This window comes from Poeciliopsis prolifica, unplaced genomic scaffold (genome assembly GCF_027474105.1).
Source record: "Poeciliopsis prolifica strain line A6 unplaced genomic scaffold, Auburn_PproV2 SCAFFOLD002, whole genome shotgun sequence".
NCBI lineage: Eukaryota > Metazoa > Chordata > Actinopteri > Cyprinodontiformes > Poeciliidae > Poeciliopsis > Poeciliopsis prolifica.
In genome coordinates, this window is record NW_026562377.1 from 17,857,796 (window position 1) to 17,881,173 (window position 23,378).

Consider the following 23,378-nt stretch of genomic DNA (forward strand, 5'->3'; position numbering starts at 1 on the left):
AACGGACTGATTGAACAACAGACGGACCGACCTGGCAAACCAGCGGCATTACAGCTGTGCTGCACTAGTTTCACTTTCAGCCTTCCTTCTCTGTTTTTTTTAATAGCAGTTTAGAAAAAGGCATGACACCAGAAGAGGCACTATGACTTTCTAATTCACTAGGATGTATTTTTAAAATTTATCTGTTTGGGTTTTGAGCAGCAATTTTGAATGTCACGAATGTACAACCAGCCTTAAAATGCCTTTCAAAATTATTCCCACACTGTCATATTGTTCCCATTTTGTTACTTGATTTTTATGATACACCAGTAAAATTTGAGTGTATCTTTGGTACCATAAATCCAAAAGAGATGTGACATGCATTTGCATTCAGCCTCCTTTATTTTGATACCTTTAAATAAAATCCAGTGCGACCTTCTGAGGTCAAAGGTGACGTTTCATATAAATACGATCCCAATAAAACATGTCAAGGTTTGTGGCTGTGTCACAATCCTTGTGGTCAGGCTGGGCGTTTACCTTTCATGTGAACATTGATTATTGATTAGGGACCGCTGTGGAGTGAGGCACGCAGCTACATTTTGTTCAATAGATTATGTTGATTGCACATGATTTGTCAACATGAATTTTGAATCTCATTTCTCATCGTCACATGACAAAATAAAAAAAATAAGACATTGACAGATTGAAATATTTTGCTAGGCATCGTGAAATGAGTCAAGAGCGAATTTTCCAGTAATTTTCTCATTTTTAGTTTCTTTGAAGTATTCAGTGGTTAAACTGAGATGGGGAGCGTGGTAAATATTAATATATTCCTATAACACTTGAGTACTTTTGCATTTTGACAGCAAAGGTTTGTGGGAAATCCTCAAAGATGAATGTGTTTTTTTTTTTTTTAAAAAAAGGAGCATTTCCCTTTTTCAATCTCCATAGAAAGATTCAGAAAATCTTAAGACTTTTCTACACTACAGGAGGGGTGTGAGGGGGTGGAGGGGTTGCAAAACAAAATTAAAAACTCTTCCAGCTGACGACACTGTACGTATCAAAAACACTGGTCTGTAAAAGAAATATTTTTGGTCGCCACAGAGACACTTCCAAACTGACCAAAGTCTGTAAAGAGAATACAACTACTATAATTACAAAAACTAAAAGAAAAACAAAAAAAAAAACCTTAAAACAAAATGTATTAAAGGTTGGAGGTAAAGTGTTTATGGACATGATTTTGAAAAAAACTTTTAAGTTTTACTCAAATATTACAACAAAAAATAAAGTTGCTTACTCTGTGTCTTTCAGGCTGAGGAGAAACCGGGACGTCCCTGACCACAGAATGAAACCACCACAGGTGAAATGTGCGAGTACACACACGAGATACGCAACTTACCAAGCAGAGAAGGCACCAATAATACCGACTGATGCATGCATTCATGTACTGGTGCAACCCTTACTGATAATGTTGACCCCTGTTTCAAATGTTTTTAGCAAATATCTCTAGTACAGGAAAAAAAAAAGAAAAAAAAATCCATCCACCCGGACGTCAGAGCTGACGCAACAAGATGGAACAAAAATACAAGAACATTAAACCACAGAGAAACAAAACCCCTTAATTCACAGAAGAATCAGACACCTTTGACTTTTAACACCCCAGCTGCTGTTTCTGCCATGTTTTTAAATGCTTTGTGTTGTAAAAAAAAAAAAAGAAAAAGATACATTTGCCTCTCGTCTTGAATGTGTTTCAGCTTCAGCCTTTAAAATAATGTCTTTGTATGACAAAAGAAAAAGAAATATTCTTTATCATTTTACATTGTATTTCTATTTACTTTGCAGTCAGTAACCGGTTGCACGTGGAAATTATTCATTATTGGCTAAAAGCACAAAAATCTGTAGGGTAACACTGTAAACTGAATCCATGACCCAAACCTTGATACTCTGCTAATTAAGCTTCACACCCAGGGAAGGGTTAAGGTCTGTCCTCTGCCTGGATGAGAGCCGCACTGTTCCCAAGTTCAACAATCAGTCTTATCTTGCTGCAAAAGTGGGAAGAGCACATTTTCCCAGAGAGGCAGGAGAAATGTAATTCCTCAGTAGTTGGAATGCACTCTCTGGTTCGCCTTCTGAGAAATAAAAGCTACGATAACGCGCTTTTAAAACAATTAGTCGATTCTAGAGACAAATTTTAAAACCGCGTTTTAAGACGGAATGCAAAGCTTAACAGCGACAATCAAGGTAGAGATGAAAAATGAAGAGTTAAGAGATCCTATATGCCACTCCCAACCCCAAACTCTACTAAACCCCGTCTATGTCACGATACCAGTCTGAACACAGTTCCCACTGGGAGCCAAAAGCAGCATAAAGCCCCTGAAAGTAATACTGAAGGACCAGTATTACTTACCCCTTTTTACCTTTTGTGGAGGTTAAAAAGGGGGACAGAGGGTTTGATGATGTGGCATGTAGTTGTGATTCAACATGGTGTTATACTGGTTTCCCTTTCTAACAAACAGTCAAATCATTTTGGGGTACGTTTGCCTCCTACATCTTCATTCTCTCCAAATCTAAAAGGAGGGGCCTGAAAATCCCACCAAAAAATAAAATAAATTTTTTTTAAAAAATCCGGCTTTACTGTCGATATCGGCAGGCATCTCTGGCTTTGCGAAGGCAGAACTGGAGCAACTGGGAAGCTTGGATGAAGTCACTGTTAGAAAAGGAGAATCTCTCTGTAGGCTTCATTCGTGTGTCATTGTGTCTGTGAGGAGGTGTACGTGTCGAGTCCGTGTTTTCCTGCGATCTGAAAGTTGAATCTGAAACTAACCTGAACGAGGCCTCTGGCGATTTTGAGGCAGTCTGGTGTGACAGCAGCGAGCCCGAACGCAGCCGTTATAAAAACACATCTGCACAGACGAAAACACCTGAATACGTACATTCACATCATCCATCAGAAATGAAAACGATCAATTACTCCCCTCAATAGAGTTGTCTTTCCTTCACCTTCACCTCCAAAACTTTTCCTCTGGAGGATCTTTAAGGCTGTAGACCTTTTTGTGTGCGTCTGCCCGTGTCAAAGGCTTGATCACATCCTCCTGAGCGTGAGGAGCTACATTGAAGATTAATGATACATCCCAGCACTGACGGTGTTTTCTCAGAGTTAAGCGGCGCTCTGCTCGGGTGTGCTGGGTCAGAGTGCACCTCCGTACGCGCCGCAGTTCTGCAGCACCAGAGGCTGAAACCTTCTGGATGGTCAAAGGCAGCGGTGGGGAATTAAGGCAGAGTTTTAACACTGACTCAGCAATTAAATACTTAACTCTGCTTCGGGTCTTTCATCGTCATTATTTTCAGTCGTATGCGGGTCTCTGTGATGCTGTAGCAAAAAGGAACAGTCCTGAAGAGCCTCCCTTGGCTCTATTTAGGCGGTATGACAACAAGCGGAGGACCTCTCCTTGGCCTCCACATCAGAACCTGGGCGTCGTTGGCGTTCGGCCTCCCCATGGCGTTCGGAGGGATGGGCTCCATGCGGCTCAGCACCCGAGGTTGTTCCTGGTACAGCCGGCCCACCAGCCGGGCTCTGGAGCCCAGAGGCTGGGCTGGATCCACAACTATGTCCACCCTCATCCGCCACTTGATGGTGTGTAGCAGGATCTTCTCCTTGGACGTGGTGTTCAGCGCCACCAGCCAGGTGGTGAAGCTCTGGTCCCTCTTGATGTTGGTCAGCAAGGGCGTGTTGGACTCGCTGACCGGCACGGCCCAGGTGACGCTGGGGTAAAAGTTGTCGTTCATGCTGACTGTGAAGCGGGACGGTTTGGAGGTGGGCCCCACTATGGTGACGGTCTCTGTTGTGTTTCCGTACCAGGGGTAGCTGATGCCATCGGAGTCGCTGATGGCCCTCACCAGACCTTCGCGCAGCTGAGGCAGCTCCCAGCTCGACCTGCAGGGACACAGAAATGAAATCCCCTTCTGGGTAACCGAGCTTTGGTTTCACAAGCTCAAGAGTACGACAAAGCAAGTAAAAAAAACAAAAACAAAAAAACCTTCTGTCTATCTGGGTGAAAAAACCCAATAAAAACAAAAACAGGGGACGTTGAACTTTTGTAAAACATGGAGTCGAAAGTCGAAAGTCCCATTCAATGCTAAAAAATTTAGACATGCAGGCGCGGCGGTGGCGCGGGTGTAAAGTGGGCGACCCTTGCAGAAGACTTACATGGCCAACATGAGAACATGGACAACATGGCAACATGGCTGTCATGGGTTTGAGCCCTGACCTCTTGACCTTCTCCGCATGTCTTCCCTCTCTCTATTAGCCCGCTTTCTGTCTGACTGCTGTTAAATTGGTGGCCACTAGAGCTGTAGAAAACCTCAAGATAAATAATTTAAAAAAAAAACTACATGGATATTTGGAGGGCTCTGCTGGATCCACATTTATTGTAAAAATGATTGTTTTTTTTTTTTTCTTTTACAGGAACAAGTTTGACACTGGGGTCAAAGTCACTTTTTCTGTAAACAGATGAAAATGCAGAAAATGACTTAAAGACAAAGAGCTCTGCTTATCATTTTATGCAACTTTGCTATGTACTACAATTTACTGGAAACAATATCTCATTGATTTGATGTAACGACTTTGAACTCGCTCTGCAACTCAGTCAAACCTGCTGTTTTGTCACTAAAACATGCAAACCATAAAATAATAGCACAGATGTTGCTTGAAACACTGAACTAAATGTCTCCTCCTTAATTCTTTTTGTATATCATCTAAACCTAAACTCAATTTGAAAAAAAAAAACTGCAGACTTCTCTTGAAGGTGTAATTATTTTGTTTTGCACCTGTTTTCATCCTGCATATTTTCTATAATTTTATATTTATTGTTAATATTCTCAGTCTTATTTGAAATCAATAGCACTGGTGCAAGAGGAGGGGGCAGTTATGATCCTGTTCACCCTTTAGCCTTTCCAGACTGAGTGAAATGTATTTTGATGTTAGTAGTAATGTAACTAGTTAGTTTGTTTGTTTTACTTGGATCCCCAGGTAACAGAACAGCCTTAAAATCAATCCATCTTTTACAGCTGCGTGCTCACCTGATACCTTTTTTTTTTCTTTTTTGCCAGCAATGCCAATAAAAATGGAAAGCACTGCAAAACCCTGACAATGCAAACCAAAATGCCGTCGGTGCACATCGTCTCTTTGTTCTGCACGGTTTTGCTGCACTCTCTTCCTCCACGACTTGTCGAGCTCTACTTCCGAAGCCCCTTCCTTCTCCTCTCCCCCGTTTATGCCGTACACCCACCTTAGACCCGGAGCCCGCAGGACTTAACACCCCCTCACATATGCCTTCGCTGATAACGCGTGTCTGAGCGCGTTGTGGGGGACGGCGTGTCCCCGTGGGCACAGTTTGAGTGCCAGAGAGCGAGCAGCAAATGTTGTTTCATCTAATAGCAGCTTTTCTATTTACGTGCCAGAGTCACAGGAACAAAATCTGACGGTGGGCGTCTGAATGAAGAAGGGCTGACGAGCACAGTGAACCTGCTGTGTGCACAAATGCTCCCAACTCCCAGAGCCATGCACCATGCATCAGCGTGCTGGCGCAGCATCGCGGGGGAAACTGCTCACTGTTTGCGCGATAAATCACTCAGTCGGGACGCGATGGAGACTCTGGTGACTTGGATGCCAACTTACATGCCGACGTCTCCGTAGGTGTTGTAAAACTCCATCTGAGTGCACGCCTGGATCCAACCCACCACCCAGGTCTCGCTGCGCGGAATGGGGGGCATGACAATCCGCGCAGCGGCTTTGAAGTAGGGCGTCTTGTATCGGAGCACGATGGGGGAGTTCTCCTCTATGACAGTCGGGCAGTGGTCTATGGTGGCGGACAGGTCATGCACCACGATGTTCTCCCGCTTGATTCGCGACTTGTTGCAGGCTATGCTCTGAATGCAGCCCATGACTGCGCAGGAGAAGGAGAACCTCACAGGCCCGGGGAACCTCGCAGCTGTATGGGACTCGACCAGTATCAACACTACGATGCCGTACATCAGACGAGACTGGGAGGCAGAGGTGGGCGTCACCACACTGAAGGTATACAGGTCAGAATAAGGATCGCGGGGGACTTTCTGACCCCCTGGAGACTCCAAAGCAGTCGAGCGCTTCTCTGCATAGACACTGTCAAAGGGAAACTTTCAGTTTCTTCGCACCCTTTCCTTGGGGATCTGACCCATCCTTCTGCAGCCCCTACCCACAACCTTTGATCCTGCTCCTCCTGCCCGGAGTTGTCATGTCATGAGAGGCTCTGGGGGACCGGCGGACACCGGGGCGCCGGCTGGGAGACCCGGTGTTCGGGCGGCGGCAGCTGTGATAGCGGAAGCGGCGTCGTGCATGAGAAGATGAAGCGCCTGGACTGAAGCCGAGGGACGGTTTTAGTAGAGTCCGTCATGCCTCTGGACTCGAAGCGGAGCAGACCGGGCGAAATAAAGGAAATCCGTGAAGCATCCGAACATCCGCGACGCCAGGTCTCCTCTGAAGACAAGACGAATCCGCCGATCAAACTGAGAAATATCCTGGCTGGGACCACTTCCTATGGATGGATGGAACTGTATCGTGCAGAGTAAAAAAAAAGAAGAAGAAACCCGGTGTCATAGTAACCGCGTTGAGCAGCATCCGAGGCGTCCTCATCCGACGAAACTGCGGAGTGTCGCTGTTCACCCTGGGTGGTGCTGAACCCGCTCATGGACCAATGAACTGCAGGGGGAGCCTCGGAGCGTAGGAGTCTACACTGTAGTGGATCAACGACCTGGTTCCTCCATGTTGGAATAATGCTTTCTAATCCCGCAATAATAAAAATACAAGCCCCCAGTGGATGGGATGAAGACTACACCAGTCTATAGGCGGTGCCCTGTGTGGGCTCCAGCTTTCAACTGGTTCTAACTTCATAAAGACGCCTCTGGTTCATATAGTGCCAGTCTACTGCACAGCTGCAAAACCCAATTTTATACAAACCAAACTGAAAGTGATGGACCCCTGATGGTACCTTGCAGTAGTGGTACTACAAGGTACCACTAGAGTTTCAAATAAAAAGGCAGTTAAAACAATAAATTAGAAAATGAAATCTTAAAACCATGTTCGATGTTCAACAGTGGCTGGTTTACAGAGCTCAATTTCAGTGAATTTACAACCACTCTCCGTAGAAATGAAATAGTTTTCACTTAAATTTTACAAGCTATATTGTAGACTACTTTATTTGACTTTAGAGGTCTTCAAATCCAGACGGTGTCCTACAACTTTTAGATAGTCTCTGGTCCATCACACCTGAATTAAATGGCTCAATCGCCTCCACAGTATGCAGCCATGTTCTCAGAGTCCTGCTCTGCGATTGACCTCATTATTTGATCCAGGTGTGTTGATTGAAGCAGATGCACATATAAAAGTTGCAGGATTTTACCCCTGATCTTCATTTTGCGGCTTTGGCCTAATTTTATTGAGAAAGAACGAAGGCAAAAATAAAAAATAACTAAATATGACATTACTAGAATAGGCTACTACTACTACTACTACTACTACTACTACTACTACTACTAATATAATAATAATAATAATAATAATAATAATTGTGGCAGTATGCCCTGGAGGTTTTGAACGCACCACACAAGTGCTGGCATTTAATTGGTTGTGGCGCTGTTTGTATATAAGGGGCCCTCCCTCACCTGGTCAACATGTGTTTCCGGTTTAGACCTCTGTTGCTGTGCAGCGCCAGTAGCACACTCAGGTGTGCACGTTGATCGCTCCTTCTTCTGGTAAGAGGCCGCTCCTATACTTGCTGTTTGTTAGCCTAGCCTTCGCTTAGCTTTAACTGTACACCTAGGTGGCCTGTGTAAATTGCCTGATCCTCCTCCCAGCCAGAGGCACTACACATAGAGCTTGTGGTAAGTGAAAAGCTCATTACCTGCATGCTTTTAGATTTGTGGTTTAACACTTATGTTTGCTATAGACGCTGCTGTTTGTCCTTGGCCGGCTGTTTGCCTGTTGCCCTGTGGTTCCTGGTTGATGTCAGCTGTTATTTTGGTTGTCCGTCGGCAGTCCATTTGTCGCTCTGGTTGCTGGCTCTCTGCCAGCCGTCGTGGTCAGCGTGAACCTGACTCCTGCCCTTGTCCAGCTTGGCTGGTTCGGACTGGCGACCAGCTTGGACGGACTCTGCTGCCGCTCTTGAGTGGCGTCTGTGGCGTGGCATCCCAGGACGAATTCTTAATTGACAATTGCTGCTGATTGTTGACTGAAAGACAATTATGAAATGACTCATGTAATTTGAATGTCTTTTATCTTGACAGGAAAGGCCAGTTCGTGGTGTTGGTGGTGGACTTTCCGGGTGGTGGTACTCTTTTGATTTGCTGCACAATTTTCTTTAGTTTTGTTGTTTTGTTTGCTGTGTTTCTTTTATTTAGGTCACTACCCTGAACTGCACTGCCGCCCTTGACTTGAGCCGTCACTGTTATTTATTCAATGTGAGTGGTTTTAACTTGGTGTATTTTATTGATTAGCATGAACTGATGTAATAAATAAAATTATTGAAATTAGTGAGATTGTCTCAAGCCTCATATGTAGCGGCATGTGTGCCTTGAAGATAACTTTTTGGGGATAAATTATTACAATTTTGTCTTAAAAATAGTTATTGAACCACACCGGTCCCACCACATAATAATAAATAAATAAATACATGAATAAATAAATACATGAATAAAAACCGCCGTGCTTTTACTTTGAAGGTTGGTCGTTTACGCCGAACTGAATCGTCATTTCCGGTTTGCTCAGCATACACACTGCTGAGTCGCAACACTGAAAGAGAAACAGAAACGACCTGCGTTTGCCACATGGGACGTGCTGCTGTTATAAAACAGCTGGAGCTGGTTGGCGCTTATTTCATATTGATTAAGACAACATGGTGAGAGTCCGTTTCATCTGACTATATATTTAAACATCTGAGAGCTAATGCTAAGCTAACCAAGCTAATAATAAGGTAATGTGGTTTGAATAGCAAATTTTTAAAGGAACGTAGCCTAGTTTTTGTTACTATATGTATATGTCCACATTGGATGATTGAAAGCTGTTTATTCTCACTACAATATTTGCCTTTTTGTGTTTTATGTAACCTTTCTTTATTCATCAGGTTCCATCAGACTGTAAAGCTCTGATAAAGAGGTTTTATCAGCTTCAGTCTGAGCGGATAGAGACCTATCAACTCTTTGAAGAGTGAGTTTATACCTTCTTTTAATGTCTCAAGACATGGCACTATCGTGCACGTACAGCATCATCTTTTTCTGAAGGTGATGCATAAACTTCAGTTAAATTGAAGACGCAGAATTTTCTTGTAGTTTTCAAGTGAGCATGCTTTTTGGGTACAAAGTTCTACCCCTTGTTCCTTTAGGCCCTTGTTATGGAGGACCAGGAGTGTAATGAGTTGCTGCTATTAGTTGGGTCATTCATGAAGGTATTGGGATCTCATTAAATGCTCCTTCCTCTTGGAAATCGAAGTTAATGCAGCAATTAAAGCACCAGAGACAGACATAACATTTAATGTAAACACTGAAGAAAATAGTCTGTTTAAAAAAGTGTTATGTTAACACTATTAAAAATAGTGTGCAAGAATACTTGAATTAAATCATTCATATATTAAGTACCAATTCTAGTGCCTGCAATTGGGCCATGTCACCTGACTGATTTCCTGCCATCACACTTTGAGCATCCTGTTTAAAAACAAAGGAAACAAAAATAACTCCAAAACAAAACAAATAGTTCTTTTCAATAGTTTTACTAATTGGAATGTTGGAAAATGTGCCTTTATTTTAGTCAGATTACTCGTCTTTCTAATCTGGTTGTGGCATCAGATTGCGATTCTCCCATGTGATGCTGTGTTGAATTTTGCGAGACTCAGGTTGTTTGTGATTTGCTGCCAGATTGCAAACCAATCCCCCGTTTAGGAAATGGAGGGACAATTGAGGTACTGCTTAGTGCTTTATGTGATGTAATAAATTCGAGTTTCAGCATTTTACATACACTCTGATGTGTGATTTCTCCTTCGGCAGGTATCTTAACACAGTTGAGGACTGTGAGGAGGCTGATTTGGATTTAGATTTCAGATTATGGGCAGCATGGGGCTGAAATTATCTGGTCTAGAAGGAAATTTTTAAAATTGTTTTTAATGTGGTGCTAAATTGTTACTTTGTTTATTAATCCTTGTTGTCCTAATTAACAAGTCATTCAATAGTGAAATCCCTTGTGAAAGTCCAGAGATTGACTGGGACAATTAAGTCAATTCTGTTTTCCTGACGTTTTATTATAAATCAGTTCTGCATTTCTGCTTTCTGTGATCACAGTCAATATAGCAAAAAAAAAATCAGACTTATCTTGACAATATTACACAGAATTTCACAGAAATCTGAATTGTATGTCAGTATTAAATTTACTATTTGTTTTTTTGTGGCTACTGTAACTGCTTAGGGGACACGAAGCCTACTTGAGGACTGGGCCGCATTACGACTTTGAGCACTACAAGCAGTTGGTCAACGAGATAACGCAGGCCTTCAGTGGCATTTCTAAGGAAGTTCTGGAGATCAAGGCGAGGCTTCATGGAGATTTTGACCGAGCTGACCTCTCCGAGCACATCGAAAAGCTGCAGAGCAAAGAGAAGCAGAAACTTGAACTGGTGGGTGAACATCGCTGTTAAACACAAAGAACAAAACATTCAGACATCTGTTGTCTATTCTCATGTCTGTGCAAGGTCAAACGCTCTCTGAACAAGCCACCAGTTCATCACGGGACATAAAATATTTACTTTTTTATGTTAGCTTTTATTTATTTCCTTCTTGTACTTCAGAAGACATGCATATCCTCTGTATTTTTTTTTACGATTTAGTAGAACTGTCCTGTAAGCTCCAAAAATTTGGTAAATTATTTTTGGACAAATTTCTCACAATATTCTGCTACAAATTTGTCCTATTTCTCCCAAAGTTACTGCTGTAAGTAAATCAGCGATAATAAAGCTGGTGTGTTAATCTAAGAGGAAAAAGTGCTCTTTGATAGAACGTCATTGTTTAACCACCGGGAGGCAGGCTTCTCAACCATCTGTGTATAAAACATATCTCACTGCTTTGTTGTCTATCAGACATTTTTCTAAGGTATTACGTTCCCAGCACTGCTGTCAGAAAGTTATTTCAGAAGCTTTGAGAAAAAGCATGAAAGTGGGGTTTCCTATTTGTTCTCACAGCATTTCTCAAATGATTCCTTCCTCTTTCAGCCTGCCTCACGCTCCGTCTCGGATTTTACTTTCCAAACATTCTCACTTTCTCAAGCTGCTTTCTGGAAAGAATGATTAGAGTTTTCTTTTTCTCGCATATATGTTTTACTCTTGTTAAATTCCTCTTATCTCTGACTTTTTAACCTGCTGGTGCCTTTGAACAGACGGCCAAGCTGCAGCTGGCCAAGCAGCAGGCCCAGGATCAGCCGGAGGATGAAGGATGTCAAGAAAGAATTCAGGAGCTCAAGCACGAGTACGAGCATCGTTGACTTCTTTATTCACTTGTTTACTGCTGTATGAAATAAATGCATTTGCTGCAACTGATACGGTAGTTTATAAAGAATGTCTTTTTGTCTGCCGTTGGACAGGATCATAAAGAACAAAGAGGCTCTGAGTGAAATCATGCAGGACTTTAAATACGACTCAGAAGAGTGTGATTGACAGCCGACTCCCTGGACGTCTGCACCAGCAGCCCTCTCTCATGATGAAACCTCGGGGCCGACAGGCCGACTTCACCCTGATGCAACTTCCATCTCGGCTCTTATTGATTGGCCTCAGGCTCCGCCCTGCTCACTGCTGCAGTCTGATCCCCCCCAGGGGGGTTCTCCCAATCCGCCTCCATGTGTTTTTATGTGGAATTGTGTGTTTGTATTTACTGCATTGCTCAACACATGGAATATTCATAATGTGATGAAATGTTTGTTACAAACACCAAGATGAAATCATTATTGGAGCTCATCCAACTATTTTCTGCTTATGTGATTACTTTTTTTTAAATTAATAAATATGCTTAGACTTTTATTTTTTTTTTACTGAATGAACTATATAAGTAATAAAACTCAATACACAACCTTAAAACAAAAATATAATTTCTTTCAAGGTTGGAAACAATTATTCTTATTCTGATAATAAGACGTATTATGTTTTAAATTACTGATGCTTTACCTGAATACATGTTCTGAAATACTGAAGTGAACAGTGATCATTATATCAGTCAATTCCCCTTTATATCAAACAAAATAAAATGAGCAGATTTACCTAAAGTTTATCTACATCAGGAGGATTTAGAGATCTGAAGAACAGATCTGAACTGAGAAAACACAAATAGCTGCAAGAGAACCAAAGAAAGTTTGATTGGGCACACCTCTCCAAATGTTAACATCAAGGATAACCCAAGTAAAAAAAAACAACCAAAAAAAGATCATAGCTTATTTTTATCTTCACACAGTGATGACTTATTAGAAAAGACAAAACAAAACTGACCCTGTTTGAGAACATTTCTCTACTAGCAAATAATTTGTGACTTTCAGGATCTTTTTGGAGGAAAGTCGAGTCTCATTTAATTAGCCAGGTTGTTTTGACAGTTTCCCCCCCATATTTGAAAACTGCATGATGTTATCTTTGGCAGATATTAAAATCTGTTTCATGATCTGACAAAAAACAGAAGAAATCCATAAGGAGGCAAATAGTTTTTCACAGCACCGTATCAGACAGAATCATTCCTATAATAGTGTATCTTCTTCCGTGCGGCATGATGTAGCCAGACAGAGCAAACAAACAGCTACTTAGTAAAACATGAATCCATTCAACAACTAAACATTTGGCCTAGGAAAAAAACAAACAAACTTGCAGTCCAACTTTCCTGATTCCCAGCTCAAGCATCACCTTAAAATGTAAACACCTTTGACAATCTGTGCTCTTGGGGAATAAAGTAGCTGCTTAGTTCGCCTATTCTCCGCTGTCCTACAGATCTTCTTAAAAGTCAGGCTCAACTCTTCAAATCCTGGAGGATTCTCCCCTGACTGGAACCACGACGACCAGTCAGACTCCAGAGAGGCACTGAGGACCCGGGCTATGAATTACTGCTTCGTGGAACCTGCAAAGAAAAGAGTAGGCGGTTCATCCTGAAAACAATATGAGAAAAATATGTTAAATATTAAAAAAAAAAAAAAACTAATTATTCTGCCAGCCTCTTATCTCTTTCTCAGCTTTTCCTTCCAACTAACTTTTCAGGTAATCAATGAGAATCTGTCACTCTTGGCAAACAAAGACATTACTCAGGAGATGGTTTGTGTCTTAGAAAGCAGAAAAGAAAAACGAGTCAGGTGGACTCTGTGACTTCATGGACCGAGGATGTGTGTCTGCAGGGCCTGAACCTCCCCCTACAGGAACAATGCTGAGCTATTTTTTTTTTGCGAAACGGAATCTGCACGCTAATGCACAAACAAAAAGGCGCACACGGGAACGGACCGCTAATTGTGTGCAAATGTTCCTCCTTCGGCCTTTGTTGTGGCCATCAGCTGAAGATCACAAGTCTGCTCATTAAAATATGAAACGCAATCAGGCGTCCTGACGAAGAGCACGTCCCTCTCTGCTCCCACTTCTGAGCCCGTAAAACTCAAACCGCACATTTTTTTCTTTCTTTTTTTTTTTTTTTTTTACCTGATCATAAAGCTCATGCAGACTGAAACTCCACAGATCCAGTTCAAAGGAAATATTTCCTCTTTTTGCTTGTAAAAAAATGCAGAGCAGATGGCAAGTGGAAAAAAAAAAAAAAAAGAGGCCGGGTCAGAAATTCACTTCGGCGTGTATTGATGGAGTGGTGGGGTGTTTGCGAAGGGCATTTCCCACAGAAGAAGAAAAAAAAAAAAACAGAGAAAGTGTGTGTGTGCCGCTTACCGACCTGGTTGCGTGTTTTGTGGGTTTTCTGCAGCCACACCCTCCACTGATCGTACAGTTTGATGGACATGCTGCCGCAGCCCGAGGCGTGCTTCCGGACCCAGCCGAAGAACTGCTTGAGTTCCCGCCGCAGGGCGGAGTTCTGCTGCCCGGCTTTAGGATGACAGGAGCCTGCTGGTCTCAGCTCTGATGGGAGGGAGGAGGTTGAGGAGGGGACACCGTGGGAGAAAAACGTGTCAGGAGCATTATTGGTAGAGTGTCTCGTTTTATTGCCTTGAAAACGGAAAAAAAAGTAATCCACGGTTTTAAAGCGAGCTTACAGATTTTTGGAACAAAACCAAACGTCTGGCTTGAAGGCACATTGGAGTCGACATCTTTTTCTAAAGTCGTGTTTTTCATCTGCAATTTTAGGAAATCTTTTGAGCGACATGTTTCTACCAGCTGTGCACGTTTGTGTTTATTGATTGTTTGTCGTAAAATACCTCAAACTCACTAAGCATTAAAACATTTTTTTAGATCTCACCACAACTGGTTAATTAGATTAAGATTTGGACTTGGACTGGGCCATTTTCAGCCTGTGTCTGGCTGTCGACCAGAAAGGTGAATCCACTTATCATCCCCCACCTTCCCGCAAACTCTGATCGGGTTCTCTGCTGCTGTCGAAGGAAAGCATCCCCTCAGCATGATGCTTGCACCACCATGTGGCAGAATGGGGACGATGTGCAGCGTGCAAAAGAGAACGAGAGGTTTGGAAAACATCCTAAACTACTGCAGCGTGAGAAAAATAATGATGTTATCTCTTTAACCAAAAGCTCTCAAGTGAAACACGGCAGTGGCAGCATCATGATGTGGGAAGAGACGAATTGAGAGAAACTGTATTAGCTCGATCTTCCAGTGAGGCAATGGCCCTCCATATACAGATTAAAATAATCAAAACAAAACCAAAGCTCTGATCAAATCCACTGTAGAAATTTGCTGATACATCCAACATGGAGTTTAATTTTCTCTAATGCAAAAATTTTAAAAAGTCACAAACCCTGTGTCTGCATGCTGAGCAAACAAACAAATGTCATCTGAGAGAACTTCGTTAACATCGGCATTTTTGCTTTTTTTAAATATGTCATTAGCTTGAAGCAGCTTCAAGAATCTGCTTCAAGCTTAATGTGTCTAATTAACAAATTATGAATGTATGACAAGTTCCTAATAGCAGAATTAAAATTAGAGTATAGAGGTTCAATCTTTTCCAAGTCATTCTCTTATACAGAGTTCACAACAACACTGACGCTTAAAACAGAAACATTTCCCGCAGTGGAACGACCTTAATGGAGAGGTGACATTCCATATTTGGGTTTCAGAAAGAGAATTTTGTCATCTGCCAAAATCAATCCTTTATGGCAAACGACAGAGCTCGATAACGACTCGCCCCTTCCCCCCGGGGAAGTAAATACTACCATAACTTATGTAGCTCATTATCTGCTCCCAAACCTGCTTCCACTTAAGCTTTATAGGCTCTGTGTGTGCCACAGACTGACAGCCAGCTCCGTAACTGGATCAATCTTTGAAGCGGACGAGAGAAATTCATCAGATGTCCCCCCGGCTCTCTGCAGTTCCCTCTAATCCTCTGAGAGGAGAGATCTCTATCTAGCCAGCAAGCCGACTGATGTTTGGTTTCCTGCAGGGTCACATGCGGTTCGGATCTTCCTGCGCAGGATGTTTAAGGGACATTGTTTCTCTGGCTTTAATTGCCAGCGAAAGGTTGATTATTAGAAAAGAACAAACATTTAGACTCTGCAGTCCTGTCATTTGAGCATCAGAACACATTATAACAAAGTTCCCATAAATCTCAGTGAATGCAGTGTGATGAAGTCTGGAAAGTCCTCCTTACCTCCGGCGGGTGTGGAGGCTGCAGCCGGGTGGCTCCAGTCGCTCCAGATTCCAGGTTTCCTGGAGCCAAAGATCCCCACCGGGCTGCACCTGACCTGGACAAAGTAGACGGTCCCAGGCCTGAGGCCCGCCAGCCGGCATGACGTCAAGTTCCCGATGTTATCCACCGCCTGACGGAGGAAACATCACCGTGATTAAAGAACTGAGAGGTCACAGAAATGCTTCTCACTGAAACAGTCTTTAAAAATTTACGTTCACTGCAGACGATGGTCAAATACTTAAACATCATCACGAGGACAATCTAAAGTTCTACCACGTTCATATTTCTGTGCAGACAAACTCTGACTGGTAGCTAAATCTCCTCTGCTTTTGTTTCTCTGCCAGTCCTTTTCACTGACAGAGAGCGTTCTATTTTAGAAACGCCGAGCATCCCCGTCTCGAAAACATCAAAGACGCCTTCTGAAGAAATGACATCTTCAAAAACCTTCACTTCTGCTGACTGCGATCAAAGCCCGGGTTCAAAAACGACGGGGTTTAATTAAAACGAAGACTCGAGTGGGAAACTTCATCAAGCTGGTGCGAGGATCACCTTCCAGTCACCGCCGTCCTCCGTTCTGTAGCGGATCTGATATTCGGCCTGAAACAGGAAGTCCTTGAGCTCGGGCGGACTGGCCCAGCGGACCATCAGCTGGTCGTCGAGGCGGCCGATGCGACTCAGCCGCACGTCAGCAGGAGGGTCTGTTGTCACTGCAGGGCAAGGGAGTTGGAGAGTTTCTACACGGCTTCCCTCACTGTGCACACTGACAGGACATGCGGGTGGAAACTGGACAGACGAAAGTAAAAACTCTAATGGACGCGTTAGGAAACACTCATCATGCAATACCCATGATGTGTGTTTTTGTTTTTCACATTCTTCACAAAAACATATGTAGGCCATCTGAGTTCAGCTGATGTTGAGCTTCAATAAACCAAGACAGATTCCCATCATCTATAGTTCCTCTCATGCCTTCTTCACAAATGAAGACACAAAGAAGAGCTAATAAGAGATTATTTTATGTTTAACCAAGTTAAATAGTAAAAAAGGCAGCAGATCTTTGCTGTGTTATCGCAGGTCTAAAGTTATCTTAAACCCCAGATTCCTGAAAATATGAAGATCTCAAAGATTTCATCTTGTCTTTCTGTGGCAGTCAGGTGGCTTGTGGACTTTGGCTCGCGAAGCCGGCGTGATGTTCCTCATTAAGACACAACGGGCTGCGATAAAATAATTCAGCCACTTTGAAGGAAAGGAAACCAGAGGAAATACGAACAAGATAACAGGACAGAAGACGAAGCTGATTCATGAAGCTATTAAATATCTGTTTGTAAACTTCTGCTCGACACATCCGCTGCTGCTCCCACTGCTGGTGGGTAACGTTATTTATAAGGTATGTTCATTCTAATCAGAAGGACAAAGGAAATCCACACTTTGCTTTTCTGTTCGTTGCTGTAGCATAATGCAGCAGACGAATCCTCCATTTTAACCCCAAGAAGCTTACAACCTCCAGACGGCTCTGCAGTTTGCAGAGGGCGTTTAATGTGGAGCGAGAGCTCCAGGTCTCAAACACGGCTTAGAAGAATGTGGTGTTTGCCGAAGGTTAGGGGACTACACTATATTACCGCTTTAGTATTACGGCTGTAAACCTGAAACCTCAGAAGTCATTAACTGGGAGGCATCTGCTGAGCCGGTACTTTTACAACAAAACTTCTGAGAGTGTCGCACCCCGGGAATTATTCTTCCTGCCTGACTGGAGTGTTGTTATTTATTGGCAGGAGATCTGAAGAGCTGAAGAGAAAAATAACTACGCAATAAATGAAGTGTTCAGACTTCTTTGTATTTCTGTCTCTTGGTTTCATTGCAGCCATTTGCTAATGTCAAAAAAGTTCATATTATTTGTCATGAATGTACACTGAGCGTCCCATTTTGAAGCGTAGAAATTTTTGCAAATTTATTAAAAAAAAAACAACTGGAATATCACACGGTCCTAAATACCCAAACCCTTTGCAGTGGGACTCATATTTAACTATTTAAAAAAAAAAAATTATTATTATGGCAAATGGCTGCAATGAAACAAAGACTCAAAAATTTAAAGAGGTCTGAATATTTTTTGTACCCAATGTACAAAAAATACAAAAATGAAAAGTGTTTCCGCCCTTAAAGATTAAATGACCAAACTAATTTTAATACCAGATCATTTATGAAGAAAGGAAAAGATTTAACTATGCTTAGTTTAATTTTCAATAGTTACACTCAGGTAGACCTATCGAAATGAAGTCACTACAACCTGACTGATAACACAAAGCAGTCTAAAAGAAAGGATTAGAAAATCATCTTCCCGTGAACCACAGTGAGAGCCTTTATGCTGAAATAGAGAAAACAGAACAATAATTTATAAGAGATTAATTATTTTTCACACCACTGTACCTGGGCTGATTTCAACAACATTTTTGAAACCTCACCGTATTTAATTTCTCTTCTATGTTTTGTCGTGTTAACGTGTTCACCTGCTGCGTCTCCGTGTACCAAACATTTTTTCATCATCCGAAGGCCAAAGAGTTCCCTTACTGACCCACATCCAGGACGTCGAGCGAGCTGATGTCGGAGGCAGCTGAGCCCAGCTGATTGGTGGCCTCCACCCAGATCTCGTACGGCGTGAAGAGGGCGATTTTTGCTGAGATGCGACAAGCGTAACCCTTCTTCTCCGAGCTGTAATTTTCACACTCGTTTTCTCTCCCATGCCACCTGAAACACAAAAACACCCGCATGTCTTTTGCTCTGGAGATCCCCATCTACCAACTTGTGACTCACAAAGACTGATGAACTACACAAATCAGACATTTTATCTAAGTGAGGAGCTGCCTCACCTCAGTTTGTACTTCAGGGTGTATTTGGTTGGGATGTGGGTCTCTCCTTGCCCACCGACGCTCCACCTGCAGCTCAAATCCTTTGCGTTGTGGGACCAGCAGGTTAAATTTACTGGCTTCTCTGGAGGCACTGGAATATAATTAAAGGAGCAGAATTAGCTTTAAGCAATCCAAAAAAAAAAAGAAGTGAAAAATGAAGTATGCTCAAACATGTCTGTAATGACGTTCTTTTGACTTTTACAAAATCAAAAGCAAAAGAAAATTGTTACTCTTGTTAAAGAAGCAAAGAGGTAAACTCAAAGAGAAAGGTCAAATATTTCAGGTGAACTGTTACACTTATTTTGAGCAGTTAAGGTTTTTATATTTTCTGTTTTGATCAAATCTCACACCTACAGTCAAAGTGGTGCATAAAGCTGTCCTTGTGCTAAACTACAAGCTAATTTAATTCAAAGCCAAACACAATGATGGACTTTTTAACAACGGAGTCCAGTCCGTGTAAGTTCGAACTCATATTTAAAATAATTTCTACCAATGTGTTCCGGATTTCTCGTTACTTGAAAGGCAGCATCGGTCGTGCTCTATAATCAGGAAGTTAACAGAAGAAAACAAACGGCTTTCCAGAAGCAATTTCTTCAACTCAGATTTAAACCAAATGCAAGCGAGACTTGCCATGTTTTTCAGTGCTTCTGTTTTTTCCCAGCAGTGCATGCTGGATTTGAGAAAATCATCTTGATCCAAATAAATATCTTGTTTCTATTTAAATGCAGAAATTCAAAACAAGTAGGCCCAAGTATCTGAAAACAGCTGCGACTGTCATTGCAACAGGTTATCAAGTTACAACTTGAACGGACGGATGTTTTAAAAACAATTCTCAAGCTCAGTAATATTGGAGAGATAGAAAATCTGATCACTGATTTTCAGGTCATCTATGATCACCTTCCCAGCCCCTGCTGAAAATAAGTATCCCCACAGCATGATGCAGCCTCCACCAGCATTCACAGTGAGAGTGGTGTATGGTGTTCATGGACTTCTGCTTTGTTTTCTCTCATACTTTTCTTCTGGCCTCTTGATGTGAAATAGACAATAAATATTCAACACTCGATTGTATTTAGTCACAGAGAGATTTAAGTTTTGAACCATGTCTTAGTTGCCTTCTACTTAATGATTACACAACATTCTGTGTTGCGGAAAATTCCAATAAATTTCATCAGAATATCACAAAATGAGCAAAAGTTCAAGGAAGATCAAGTCTCTATACACACTTCCCACATGGAGACAAGAACCAGCGAGGATCCGCCCGTCTGCTGCGTGACACATCAGGTTGTCCCCGGACTTCTGCCGGGAGCCGTTCAGGCTGCGGAGCTCGATGCTCAGGACATCGGAGGACACGACGCTGTAGGCGCTGCTGGACAGGCGGACTCCGTTCAGAGTCCAATACAAGGAGCTGGCGTGGAGACCCAGGTCCGGGCTGAGCGTGCAGGAGGCCGTCAAACCAGAGCCAGTTCTCAGGACGGGATCCTGAGGGGAGATCATGGCAACATCTGGATGGAGGAAGCACAGCGCACAAGCTTTTAGGCTGAGCTAATTTTTAAAACACTTTCTACGTGAGCAAGACTTGATTCTCAGTGAATTAGACAATGCAAAATTGGTTTATCTGTATTTATGTCTGGACATTTAGAGATTTTTCTATGTACAAAGTAGTGCCTAATGCTGCATCAGACCTTGTAAAATATGTTGATAGACTTATGAGCAGATGTAAAACATTTTTCATTTATTATGAAAAAGATAAACCTTTTATGTTTACTTCTATGTCAACAAATGCTTCAAGGACCTTTCAGTTTTGTTATCAGCACCTTCATGTTTCTCTAAGGTTATAAACATGATGTTGACTCCCAATTCAGCTGCTTCTCAAAATAGGAAATAAATTACATTAAGTTCACATGAAGCTTTATCATTGAGAGAAATCATAAAGTAGCTTCTCAGTTGGCCGCAGTCAAGCAACTGGAAACATAGCAGCATTTTTTAAAAAGAAAAATACATTTGGAATAAACTACACACTGAATTCTTTAGTGTTGATTAGCTCCCAGAAAACCTTTCATTACTAACGATTAGTTTACAGGATTACAGGCTTTTTGTCTGCAGTGTTTCATTGGTTTCAGTGTTTTTAACTAGAGGGATCCTCAGCAGACATGACCATATTTTAAGAGCTCATTCATTTTAGCAAAATGCTTTTTTCTTTAATTTTTTTAGAGATCATAGCCACACCGCCCCACAACAAAGCATGAGCGCAGATCTTATTTACGTATTCAGCTCATAACAAAGAAGATTTATGGAGCCACAGCAGTTACTCAAAAAGATTCCTCAGATTTTTCAGAAAAAAGTGTTTAGCTTTTTTTATTTATTTTTTTCCAACACTAGAACCACCTGTAAATCATAAAGATTTCTTGCCTGATCGATGTCCATGAAAAACTCTTTTTGTTGAGTTTTTAAAAAATGTATCTGGGTTCTATTTGCCGGACTTCAGATTTGTGACGGTTGTTAATTTTTTCCTGTGTCTCTGCACTTTTAAAATCTGGTCATAATAATAAAAAATGCTGATAATAATAACCCATTCAAGCGAAGAATAAGACGTGTTCCACATTGAGTACAAATATTGGAAAAGATTTTGATTTAGTCTGAAAATGCAAATAGATCATTGCTCAGTCAAAAAGTACATCTTTCTTTCTTAAAATATTTCTTCATGCTTTAAAGTGTAAATAGAAGATTTTTACAGGATAAATTATACTGTTTTATATTTTTGCTGTACAACTTTTTTGAATTTCATTTTGATATAGATGAATTGTTAAAAAGTTATCCGTTGTAATCTATTAGTTTCCAGAAAACCCCGAAAGCAAAATTTAAATGCGACAGCTTGCATGCAAAATAAAGTTGCACATTTAAAGTGGAGTCGATTCAGTGTTTGTTTACCTTTCATAGAGATAGCTACTATATGTGAGCAGTATGTGATAATGAACCAAATAAAAACAATGAAGTGGTAGAAACAACATCAGAAACGTTTATCTTTTGAAGCATAGTTCTGTCCGTCTGCGTGAATCCTAGTTTGGAGCAGCCAAAGGTGAAAAGCACTGATCCCTTACGTGATGAGGAGAGCAGCACGTCTGGAGCGAGGAGCAGCAGAAACATGAAGAAAATCATAGTTTGGAATATGCTTCCCTCTGGTTTTCCTGCATCTGTCTCTTCGTCACTCACTGGACGGATGTGCAGCTTCCCCGTTTGAATTCTTGTGACAAAGAAGAATAACTGCCTGCAATCTGAGAAACATAAGTTGTACCTCGTCACGTCTCCAGCTGCTGCAACAGTTAGGTTGGGTTTCCTCCTCCGACTCAGATCTTTAGTGTTTCCAAGCCTGTTCCCTCCCAAATACTCTCTCTCACACATGCACACGCGCGCACACACACAAACACCCCCCCCCCCCCCCCACACACACACACATAAATACACATACCTCCCCAGAGGTGTGTGTCCTTGGCATAGAGAATGACAACCAATTCTGCTCATTTAAATTTTGAAAAAAGAGAAGGTAGTAAAATAATAATTGTTGTGATTCATGTAGTTTTTTTTTTCTCATAACAAGGAATTTGCATAAACATAGAAATATATGTTTTATGCATCCCAAATGAAAATGTTCTACATTGGTACAACCAGCTGGGTGACATCAATTACACATAGCCTGATGTGTTGTAAAGAAAAGTTGTTTTTAAAGTCCAATTATTCAACAGCTCACATATTAACTCAAACATAAACCAATTTGAGAGGAACCTTTACTTTTTATAGAACATATACTGGAACCTCTGACACACTAATTTCTTGGGTTTATTGGTGGGGAAACTCCTGAGGAAGTCAAGGTATCCACATACTGTCATTAATTCATCATTTTTCTAATTCACTATTTCCAAGTCTTGGTCATTACTTTGCTTTCCATGTCTTATATGTTTGTTTGTTTTTTGCTTCAAACTCATCTGCTTTCAGTTGATGGGCCTCCAACTACATTATTTCAAATGTGCGAAGAGAAGAAGAACGAAACACACAGTTGATGTTGCCATCATACAATAACTTGCAATTAATTAAGAATTGGCAAAGCTCAATGTCAACAGCTGCTGAAAGTAACTAAGAAAGAGACTTTTAATGCAACTGAGTTACTTTCCAAATCAAGTAAACAGTAATCTAAGTTACATTTTCAAGGAGTAATCCTGATAGATAGATAGATAGATAGATAGATAGATAGATAGATAGATAGATAGATAGATAGATAGATAGATAGATAGATAGATAGATAGATAGATAGATAGATAGATAGATAGATAGATAGATAGATAGATAGATAGATAGATAGATAGATAGATAGATAGATAGATAGATAGATAGATAGATAGATAGATAGATAGATAGATAGATAGATAGATAGATAGATAGATAGATAGATAGATAGATAGATAGATAGATAGAGACTGTTTTTTCCAGGATAATTTGTTCCTGCCAACATCATCGTTTCTTACCGTCTTCTAACAGTTTGTGCCAAAGTCATCAAGACACATTTCACACTGCAGTGAAGGCTGCGCTGCATGTTCAGTTTAAAGAAGAACTACGCGTGCG

General features: G+C 41.5%; 3 protein-coding genes and 1 long non-coding RNA gene across 8 annotated transcripts; 2 read left to right on the top strand and 2 right to left on the bottom strand.

Moving 5' to 3' along the window:
* Positions 1–1,212: 1,212 nt before the first annotated feature.
* Positions 1,213–6,014, bottom strand: fam78bb (family with sequence similarity 78 member Bb). Its single transcript, XM_055060412.1, has 2 exons — positions 5,657–6,014; positions 1,213–3,913 (listed from the first exon to the last, which is right to left on the bottom strand). Exons 1-2 carry the CDS (start codon positions 6,010–6,012, stop codon positions 3,391–3,393), a joined length of 879 nt encoding a protein of 292 aa, XP_054916387.1. The 5' UTR covers positions 6,013–6,014; the 3' UTR covers positions 1,213–3,390.
* A 1,652-nt stretch (positions 6,015–7,666) lies between these two features.
* LOC129377854 (uncharacterized) lies at positions 7,667–8,421 on the top strand. Of its 2 annotated transcripts, none has more exons than XR_008607983.1 (3): positions 7,667–7,767; positions 7,836–7,896; positions 8,299–8,421. It is a non-coding gene; the product is annotated as an uncharacterized LOC129377854 (long non-coding RNA). The 2 variants fall into 2 exon arrangements; XR_008607982.1 differs by lacking the exon at positions 8,299–8,421 and adding an exon at positions 7,962–8,110.
* A 315-nt stretch (positions 8,422–8,736) lies between these two features.
* rex1bd (required for excision 1-B domain containing) lies at positions 8,737–12,062 on the top strand. The gene is made up of 5 exons (XM_055054221.1): positions 8,737–8,909; positions 9,135–9,217; positions 10,466–10,670; positions 11,426–11,514; positions 11,630–12,062. The coding sequence occupies exons 1-5, from the start codon at positions 8,907–8,909 to the stop codon at positions 11,700–11,702; spliced, it is 453 nt and encodes a 150-aa protein (XP_054910196.1). The 5' UTR covers positions 8,737–8,906; the 3' UTR covers positions 11,703–12,062.
* Positions 12,063–12,122: 60 nt separating this feature from the next.
* Positions 12,123–23,351, bottom strand: crlf1b (cytokine receptor-like factor 1b). 4 transcript variants are annotated; one of them, XM_055054195.1, is made up of 8 exons: positions 23,282–23,351; positions 19,988–20,266; positions 18,726–18,855; positions 18,431–18,603; positions 16,414–16,571; positions 15,826–15,994; positions 13,945–14,126; positions 12,123–13,165 (listed from the first exon to the last, which is right to left on the bottom strand). In XM_055054195.1, exons 2-8 carry the CDS (start codon positions 20,256–20,258, stop codon positions 13,121–13,123), a joined length of 1,128 nt encoding a protein of 375 aa, XP_054910170.1. In that variant the 5' UTR covers positions 20,259–20,266; positions 23,282–23,351; the 3' UTR covers positions 12,123–13,120. The 4 variants fall into 4 exon arrangements, with proteins under 4 accessions (XP_054910170.1, XP_054910152.1, XP_054910143.1 ...); XM_055054177.1 differs by lacking the exon at positions 23,282–23,351 and adding an exon at positions 21,863–22,177 and having other exon boundaries at positions 12,123–13,137; XM_055054168.1 differs by lacking the exon at positions 23,282–23,351 and adding an exon at positions 21,863–22,177.
* Between the last annotated feature and the right edge of the window lie 27 nt (positions 23,352–23,378).

Excerpts from the sequence above, each read along its gene's own strand:
- fam78bb (XM_055060412.1), bottom strand. The coding sequence starts at position 6,012 with ATGTACGGCATCGTAGTGTTGATACTGGTCGAGTCCCATACAGCTGCG. Across the intron at positions 3,914-5,656 it reads ACCTACGGAGACGTCGGCAT|GTCGAGCTGGGAGCTGCCTC; the intron begins GTAAGTTGGCAT and ends GTGTCCCTGCAG.
- crlf1b (XM_055054168.1), bottom strand. The coding sequence starts at position 22,163 with ATGTGTGAGAGAGAGTATTTGGGAGGGAACAGGCTTGGAAACACTAAA. Across the intron at positions 18,604-18,725 it reads ACCCTGAAGTACAAACTGAG|GTGGCATGGGAGAGAAAACG; the intron begins GTGAGGCAGCTC and ends TTTGTGTTTCAG. Across the intron at positions 15,995-16,413 it reads AGGACGGCGGTGACTGGAAG|GCGGTGGATAACATCGGGAA; the intron begins GTGATCCTCGCA and ends TTCCTCCGTCAG.
- rex1bd (XM_055054221.1), top strand. Across the intron at positions 9,218-10,465 it reads ACCTATCAACTCTTTGAAGA|GGGACACGAAGCCTACTTGA; the intron begins GTGAGTTTATAC and ends GTAACTGCTTAG. Across the intron at positions 10,671-11,425 it reads AGAAGCAGAAACTTGAACTG|ACGGCCAAGCTGCAGCTGGC; the intron begins GTGGGTGAACAT and ends GCCTTTGAACAG.